Source organism: Crocodylus porosus, unplaced genomic scaffold, assembly GCF_001723895.1.
Source record: "Crocodylus porosus isolate Cpor-Errol unplaced genomic scaffold, CroPor_comp1, whole genome shotgun sequence".
Classification (NCBI taxonomy): domain Eukaryota; kingdom Metazoa; phylum Chordata; order Crocodylia; family Crocodylidae; genus Crocodylus; species Crocodylus porosus.
In genome coordinates, this window is record NW_017728886.1 from 186,612,118 (window position 1) to 186,621,011 (window position 8,894).

At 41.3% G+C, this 8,894-nt stretch overlaps 1 protein-coding gene across 1 annotated transcript in view; it reads left to right on the forward strand.

Moving 5' to 3' along the window:
• COLEC12 (collectin subfamily member 12) overlaps positions 1-8,894 on the forward strand; it is a 171,466-nt gene that overhangs the window by 16,171 nt on the left and 146,401 nt on the right. The window contains exon 2 of the mRNA XM_019546788.1: positions 3,520-3,570. Coding sequence (XP_019402333.1) covers positions 3,520-3,570 — 51 coding nt within the window. The remainder of the gene's footprint in view (positions 1-3,519; positions 3,571-8,894) is intronic.

Consider the following 8,894-nt stretch of genomic DNA (forward strand, 5'->3'; position numbering starts at 1 on the left):
TGTGGGGGGGTTTGGGGAGGTTGTGTATATATGGGGGGTTGTGGGGGCAGGGTATGGGTGTGAGGGGGAGTGGGGCCCCCCACACTCCCCCAATAGTGCAGCAGCAAGGGGTCCCGCAGGCGGGATGAACGTGCTTGTCAGGCCAGATCTGGCCCACGGGTCGTATTTTGCCCACCCCTGCTCTATACTCAGCATCCCTTTTTTAGTTGGTCTGCTTTTTTTCTTTCCATGGTATCCTGGATTTTTTCATTTCTTGGTATGGCTTTGTGCCTTCTGATTAAAGTGCCACCTATGTGCTTTCCTTCAGTCCACATTTTGTAATAGGAGCAAAGACAGCAGTTTCTTACATAAAGTAGATATTTTTATATTTAGTTTCAACATAGCACAATGATATAAATTTCTGTCCAAAAGATGTACAGGCATTTCTCATACCTGGGTCCTTCTGGATTTATTTCCCTCAGTTGTTTCATTGATCCTTACAGGAGAAAAATTTAGAAACAAAATAGAGTTTATTAACCACTCCAGATGCGTAATTAGAAACAGAAAATGCTTTTTCTTCTGGGCTGTATTGTAGCCCCATCCAATATGTCCATCAAGACTGTTTATCTTCATGTTCGTGACCTTAGTTTTACCTTCCAAGGCAGGCACAGTCTGTTGCTTCTGAGCTTTGTTTCTTCCAAGAGTTTGCTGATCAAACAACTTTCAAGATATCTTTCTCAGCAGCAGCATTTTGAATGGATTGCAGTGGCTGAGCTTATGAGCTTGAAGTCCAAGAAAAGGATATTACAATATACATGGTGCAAGATGATTGGAGGCCTGGAATTAGGAAGTGGGAGCAGGGAAAAATGGTCAGACATGGCAGATGTGCAGAAAGCAGTGAGTTAGGGTCTAGTCGAAGAGGAGACCAAGGTTAGACTCCTGAGCAACAAAGAGGGTGATTACTATGATTAAAAAGGGTGGGAAGAATTGAAAAATTGGGAATCTTGGGCTGAAGTCTGTTTCATGCAGTTCTTCCCATTTGATAAAAAGGACAGTATATTTCTGAAGCTCTGAGTAGTGAACAAGGAAGCTGTTTTGTTTTTGTTTGCATACCGATTTGTTAGTGTTCACCATGGGGTGATCTTCATCTTTGCTGGGTAGGATTCTCAGTGTTGGAATCTGCAGAATTTGGGAGCTTTGAGAAAAACCCTGATAGTGGTTTCTTTGGGCCTTAAAAAGCAGCTATGTTGTTTTAGGAAGTAGACCTGAGTTCTGGCATTTCTTAGGCGGCTGCCAGATGTGCAGGTAAAGGTGAGATGGGATCTGATGGATGATCCACACAATTGTGCTTCCTGCCATGCCACATGTTATACTTTTACTATTAAAAGTGATCGGAAACTGCTCTCTACCTGTAACAGAAGAGAAATCAGGCACATAAAACTTGTCTATGCCTGTAACAGAACAGAAATTCAGTACACACAGACTGGTTTAAAAATGACAGAACCTGATTTAAGGTTACCCCTCTCCCCTCCTCCACCAAAGGACAAATGTGTGTTCTGCTTGCTACTGATATAAACAGTGCTTACAGAGAAACAGGTAACTTAGATCGATTCCACCTAGGTCCAGATCGAGTCTGTACCTAGCCATGGAGAACAGCATATATAGTTGGGTGCAGCACCTGTAGAAAATGTTGTGTAAGGAGTTTAGATAGGGTGTTTTCCACTGTCTGATGAATTTTGTGAATATTCTCACCATGTCAAGCAACATCTTCAGCAAGTCTTCTGGGAGCCTTTGATATTTGGAAGTTTATAGATCTGTTTTCTGATTATACCAGATCAAGTAACTTTTGAGTTGAAATCTTTCCCAGTGCTGGATGGCATTTTCTTCATTTTTTTCCCTTCTATAACTTTGTCCTCAGCAGATGGGGGTGAGCCAGATAGACAGTGAAGGCAACTTGCATGTCATGGGTCTAGAGACTGGCATCATCTCCCAAAAAGAATAAATTGAGATGAGCCATTGGTGAAGATGTGGGATTGCTTTGGATCCTGAAGCATGGCAGAAATACTTGACGCTATCTGGCAGGCTGCTAATACTGATTTTGATGTGGGAAGGAGTGAGGTTCTATTGCAGTGTAGTAGAAAGTGGTGCTGCAGATGGATGGCTGGTATTCAGCCATATCATCCTTGGCTTCTGGGATTCTGTGGAACTGATATGGAGCTGGTAACAGGAAGTATAGGAGAGGGGCTACCTTTATTTTAGCAACTGGGGTTAGAGAAGAATAAAGCGCTGCTTAGTCATGGCTCCAGACTCAGAAAATTCAGCTGCTGAGCTTGTCCTGAGTAGCTAAGAAAAGGGCCACACTCTTCTTCCTGGCTGTAGGAGGAAGGGGACAAATGATTAAGGAAGTTTACATACATATACACCTATATATGTATACATGAGAGAGTTGTGATATGGTTCTCAGATACAGTCACAGCTACTTTTTTGTTTTTTTGTTCCCCAAAGGAATGGGAGACCTGATTCCCAGCCTCCTATTCTCCACTAAAAGCCAGATGAAAATTTAGGGCACCTATACCCGTGCTCCCGGTGTTTTAATTAGAGTAGCTCTTGGGAGCCACTCTAATTAAAATGCATACAGTGTCTCATGTATTTACCATCTCTGCTCTGCAAAATGTCAGTGGGGGCTCTTTAACTAAAGTCCGTTTGATGAGGTTTAGTTAAAGTGTCCCCACCGCCATTTTGAAATATGAGGATGCTGAATACATGAGATGCTGCTAGCATCTGGAGTGTCCTGATTAGAATGTTCCAACAGACTCGATTAATCGAGTCCGCTCCAACACGCTCTAATCAGAACATGTCAGAGCACATGTAAAAGAACCCAAAGGGACAAAACACACTTATTTTGGTACCTCTCTGAGTTTAGCCAGCTTGTCATTTCTGTTTCCCACACCTTAATGGGACTGACCTCTCCAAGTGAATATAGTGGGCGTGAAAATGTGAGACTTACGGTTTTGGCATCTAAGTCTTTATCTTCCCTTTTTTTACAGAAAAAAGTGCAGTATGTAATAGCCCAAGCTTGCCCAAAAGACCTTGTCACCCCTAACTTGGAAGGAACCCTGCTTTCCTCTACTGTTCAGAAAACAGTTAAATCTCTGCCCCTACTTATTCTTTTGACTTGCTGAAGCTGCCAACACAGATACTCTAAGTGCCAATTGTGGTGTGTTTTGTGAATAGGGACTTGTCTAGTCAAGTTTATACTTACACTGCCAGAATAACCATCATATGAGACAGTTTGTGGACTGAATTTCTTCTGGTGACACAGGAAACAAACTCCATGTATCAGCCAGTAGCCAAAGATTAGAGTAGATGAGGAGTAGTGGCAAGAAGAAAATTTCAGTGATCTTTTTCTATGCTAATGATCAGTAGTATGTGTTAAAATCAACTGAACTCTCAAAGACAAGGTTCAGTAGTTTGCTTGTAGTATGCTTGCTATGCATCCTAATCTAATCATGGTATAAATCTGTTTCTCTCCCTCTGTAGACGACTTTGCAGAAGAGGAGGAGGTGCAGTCCTTTGGTTACAAGAGGTTTGGTAAGTAACAAAGCATCTGTTATTTTGCTGTTCCTGAGTTAAGGTCTAACATTTGTTTTAAAGCCCTTCACTGGAAACAGTAAAACAAGATATGAGTATATGGTAACCACTGGACCAAGACAGATATGCAGAATACAAAAGGGGCTTGGTATGACCTTATCAATAAGCAGCATCCTTTAGAAGTGGTCTTCAGCTAATTGAAGTTTTTAAAAGGTTTTTTTAAACTTCCTTTCACATTCCAAGTTATTGGTTTTTATCTTGTTTTCATAAATACTTCATACAAAGTCTGTTCTTCAGCACTAGTGAATTGCTGCTGATAGTTAAGAAAATGGTATATTAGTGTACCTCGTTCATTTCGTCTTGGCAATCACTCATTCCTTAGGCCTATAGAAGACTATTTTAGTTGTCAGGAATAGCACGATGGGAATTATAATGGTTCCAGGAAGACAACGTGACACTTCAGCTAGAGTTTCTGTATATGTCCTTCTCAAAAGATGGAAGTTATCAAGGCAGAAATAGGTATGGTGCCTGGTTATTCACCATTTAAAACAAGCCCTAATAATATAATAATAGTAACCTCATCACCATTTCATTATTTGCTTCTGATTTTAACACAGTGCAACATGATAACTTATTAATAGCTATGTATGAATATTCTTTACTAATCCTACAATATCAGTTGTCACCTTTTTAAAAAAAACCCAAACCTTTATTTATTGAAATGATTATGGAGTGCATTGGAATCAGTCCCATACAAGTCTAAAAAGGGCCAGAAGCTTCTGAGGCTATTTGCTGTTCTCGTGGGATAACCTTCTCCTTGGCAGCCAACCTTGAAGGCATTCTTTGCCCTCCCAAGGTCAAGGGCCACTCCATCTAATTATCGCTAATGTCATGGTATTGATCGTGTGGAAGTCCTGAGCCCAAGTGTTGCTAAATGCTGGGCAAGATATTTTTTTCCTAGACAAGCAATAGATAATAGCCCATTGGGTCAGACTTTTTGGGGGCCTGTGGTCCAGAGATTCTTTTTTGTTTGGTAGCTGTTTACAGGTAGGTGAAGGTTGTAGTACCTATCAGGCAAAAAACTTACCTTATATTTCTGTCCTTCAAATTATGCATAGCAGTAGGGAAAGAAGTGTCCTCCATCTATATCTACAATCTGGAACAGGAGACCCTTTAGTTGCCCCTGTTTTCAATGGGAATGGGAATTTAAATGATGTATATTAATAAGGCCTCTCCCCAAAATGAGGAAGAGGTTAAGGAGTTGTGGTGTTTGGGAGGTGAGGATTGCATTTGATGACCTCTTCTGCTGAACTACACGACAGTTGCCTGTGGCTGAGCTTTATGTTGGATAGGTCAGCTCACTGTATAGCCAGCATCTGTGGCTTGGAAAGCCTATATAGCTGTACATACTTTCTGCTGGATTAAACCCTAGAATTCCAGCAGATTGTAACTGGTTGTCACCTCCAGCTAGGAAGAGTACAAAATTCAACATGAATTATAAAAATAGTTTCCCTCGAAGTTGCATATTTGCTATGCAGATTCCTTCAGGGTATTCTTGCAAAGGACTGGAAAGTTTTAGTGTGGAAGTCCTCATGTTCTTGTAGCAGTGAAATAGTGTAGCATATTAGGTACATCTTTCCTCCATGAAAACAAAATTCCAGTGTTCAGGGAGGTTTTCCTGACGTCTGCAGAATCTGGAAATAAAACCCTAAACTGTTCTTTGGTTTGGAAGAACCATATGTAAGGGGAAGGCAGGAAATTTCATGTGCATATCCAATACTCACACTGTGGTGGGAATTTTATAATCCTCTTGCATCCCATTCAAATCCTTTCTTGAAATATCTACATTATTTGTTGTTTTCTTTCAGGGAGGCAGGCAAGAGGAGCAATTTTTCAAAAAGAACTGCCAGATCTGAAACTAGCCACAGCCTTCTCCTTCATGCTCGCTATGGTAGCAGGGAAAACTTGCTTTGCCCCTGCTTCAACCTGCTATTCAAAAACTAGTCCTTAATGTCTCCCACTAAGAAATGCATAAATTACCTATTTGTGCATGCCATCTTTGTGTTGCAAGAAATGTTCTTTAATAGTCCAATTACCTGATTTGTGTGTGTGAACAGTACAAATTGGAGTAATTATGTGATATATACACACACATACACAGTGGGGTGTTAACCTCTTGAACTTGGAGGTAGATACCACTACTTGGAATGGAAACCTGCCATCTAGTTTAAAGTCAGACTCTGTGGGTATCAAAGTCAAAATATATCATAGAATGCTAGTTTAAGGTTGTAAGTGAGAACCAGGACGTGTGAGTTTTTAATCCTGACTTCAGTGCTTTAGTCTATCTTGGAACAAGTTTCCTTGCCTCAGTTTCCTTATCTGTAAAGTTGGTGGTACTGGGCACCTCCCTACCTCCCCAAGATGTTATAGGGACTAGATATTTGTAAAGGTCTTTGAATCAGAAAAGCGTAATACAAGTGATGGTGTTGTGGATATATTAATTAAGGATAACTGAAGAATTCCCTTTAGTGCATCTACTAGGCTGCTGTTGATTGCCAGGCTCTTCTTGGAACATGGTTTTTACAGAGCAGGACACTATAACATTGTTTCTGCATGAGCCCTTAATGTAGGAGCTACTGTGTTGATGTGATCAGCTGGAAGCAGTGCTTTGCTGTAATATCAGTTTCTCATATATAGCCCCCTGGCAGAAGTGACATTGGCTCAAGTACCACTGACCCCAACTTGGTGGAGGGGGCGGGGAGGGGGTTGTTTGGAGCATAAAGTACTCCATAGAGACTGAGAGCTAAAGCCCGTCTGATTTCATTAAAAACATGGCTCACAGTGAGTAATTGCTGGCAGCTGGAAACAGTTGTTGGTCAGTGTTTGGCAAGCAAAGCTTTGACCAAACCACTTCCCTAGAATTCAGCTAAAGAGATTATTATTAGCTACATTGTTTTTGTTGCCATTAGATCTGTTCATAGAATGATCTGATCTGTAATGTTTCAAGTCACTGAGAAGAAAAGAACACTGATAAACAGTCTTAACTCCCGATGTACTCTGTTTCATTGATGTTTACTGGAAGAAGAAGACATCCTTGGAGAAACCTTTTGTTTTTTGGAGGAAACTTTTGAAAAAATAGACTAAACACAGATCCACCCTGCCAATACACACCACTTCTCCTCTTTGAATCTTCCTCTCTCTCTCTCTCTTACAAGCTAATTTCAAATAAATTATGATGCCATCATTCTTTTCAACTGGGAAATATTAGACAATTGTATTAAGCCAAACTTACTAAATATAACTTACAAGTATATTTACTAACATCCACTGCAAACTGGCCCATTGCATGATGCTACCTGGAAGTATGCAGGACCATGTATTTTTTCTTTGGCCTAAGCCAAGAATAATATTGCTGAAAGAAATCAGGGAGATTGAGGAAAATGTTCTTTCCAGCTGAGCAATGGTTGAGGCTGTTTACTTCTTTTTAATGGAAGCTGCAGATGTGCACAAAAACTGCCAAGAATGAGTTGCCTGCTGACTCCGCTGTCCATTACTCTGGATTGCTATGATGAGCCTGCACTTGACAAAGTGTGCTTCTTATCACCATTACTTCATTATCAGTGCTGGTAGCTATAGTTTGAAGTTATACTTTGTAGCTATACTTTGAAGTTATCTACCCCAGATAACAAGCTAGAGCTCCTGCCATTGTTTTCTTCTGCAAAACTACCTTAACCCTTTGCTCACAATGTTATTTCCATCTTTTCCTTTAGAATGACCACATTTGGAGACTATCTTTTCTAGGGCATGCATCTCCTAATTTCTTGTGGATTTTTTTTAGTAGCCCCTACCCAAACACAGTTAAGATTTTGAAGGGGATATTAAAGCCCCTGCATCAGTGCTTAAGCCAGCCTCTAATGGAGACCAGGTTGAGAACCATATGGGGACAGATTAATGCATACTTATTTACTGTGGTAGTCTAACATCCTCTGCAGCAGAAGCTGGCAACCTTTTGCTATGGTGGGCTGAAGCTTGGAAATTGGCCCCCTGCCACAGGCTGAAAAATTCTGCATCCCAGCAAGCTGAAGCTACCTGCTCTTACCTTGTTGCAGATAATTGGCTCCTGGCTGCAGATACCATGTAGAATGGTGCAACAATGACGGGGGCAGGCAGCTTGGCACAGCTCTGTGCCATCCAATCCCTGTGCTTCCCCAAGACAGATTGGATCTTTCTGGGCCAGACCTGACCAATTTGCAGTTTGAATGTGTACTCAGGACTGCAACACATTGAGCTGGGTCAGAGCAGCCATGGCTAATTAGGCAACTCCACAGTAAATCTCTTGTGTAGATGTACCTACAGTGGATAGAATACCAAAACAGTTGCAGACAGTATGCTCACCTGTGATTTGTGGGACTGAAGTATAACTTTCCTACTGGTGTAACTTATTCTTCTTATATCTGGCTTAAATTTCCTAATTTTTCTAACCTAAAATTCTTAACATGGCACAGAGGTTGGGAACAAAAGCCAGGATGGATCTTGCTTGATGTTAATAGAACAAGACCCTTTCTGGCATAAGTGATACAGTGTCTGTGCTGGAGTGTTTGTCTCCCTCTCCCAGTTGAACTCTGTTATGCTGCTGCCAGGCATATATTTGCATGTGTTCACATACCTGTATTCATAGCAGGATGTATTTGAGGTTGTATGAAACACTTTGGTGTTATTCAGACCTGTTATTCTACAGTAGACACAACCATATACTGAGGAGTTCTACAGGATTATCTTGTTTCATTTTACTTTTTACTTATACCTTTTTTTTTCTTTTCTTTTTTTGGACCCCCTTTTGCCCTGTGGACAATGCTGTTTCACAGCTGCATAAAGTCACTGGTTCACACAGGGAATGTTCTCCTGCAGCCTCTTTTCCTTTTCCTTCAAAAGGGCACTTGCATAGCACCTCATTTATTTTCTAAACAGGATGTGTTTTGAAAATATTTTACATCCCACAGATTTCATAGACACTAGGGCTGGAAGGGACCTTGGAAGATCTTTGAGTCCAGCCCCCTGCCCCAGGGGCAGGAAGTCATCAAGGGTCATAGGATCCCAGCAACATAAACATCCAAATGTCCCTTGAAGGCATTCAAAGTAGGTGCTTTAACCACCTCCGGCGGCAGTCTATTCCAGACCTTGGGGGCTCAGACAGTAAAGAAGTTCTTCCTTATGTCCAGCCTGAAATGGTCTTGCAGGAGTTTGTGACGATTGGACTGTTTTGTCCCTTGGGGTGCTCTGGTGAGCAGGCATTCTCCCAGATCCTGATGCACACCCCTTATTTA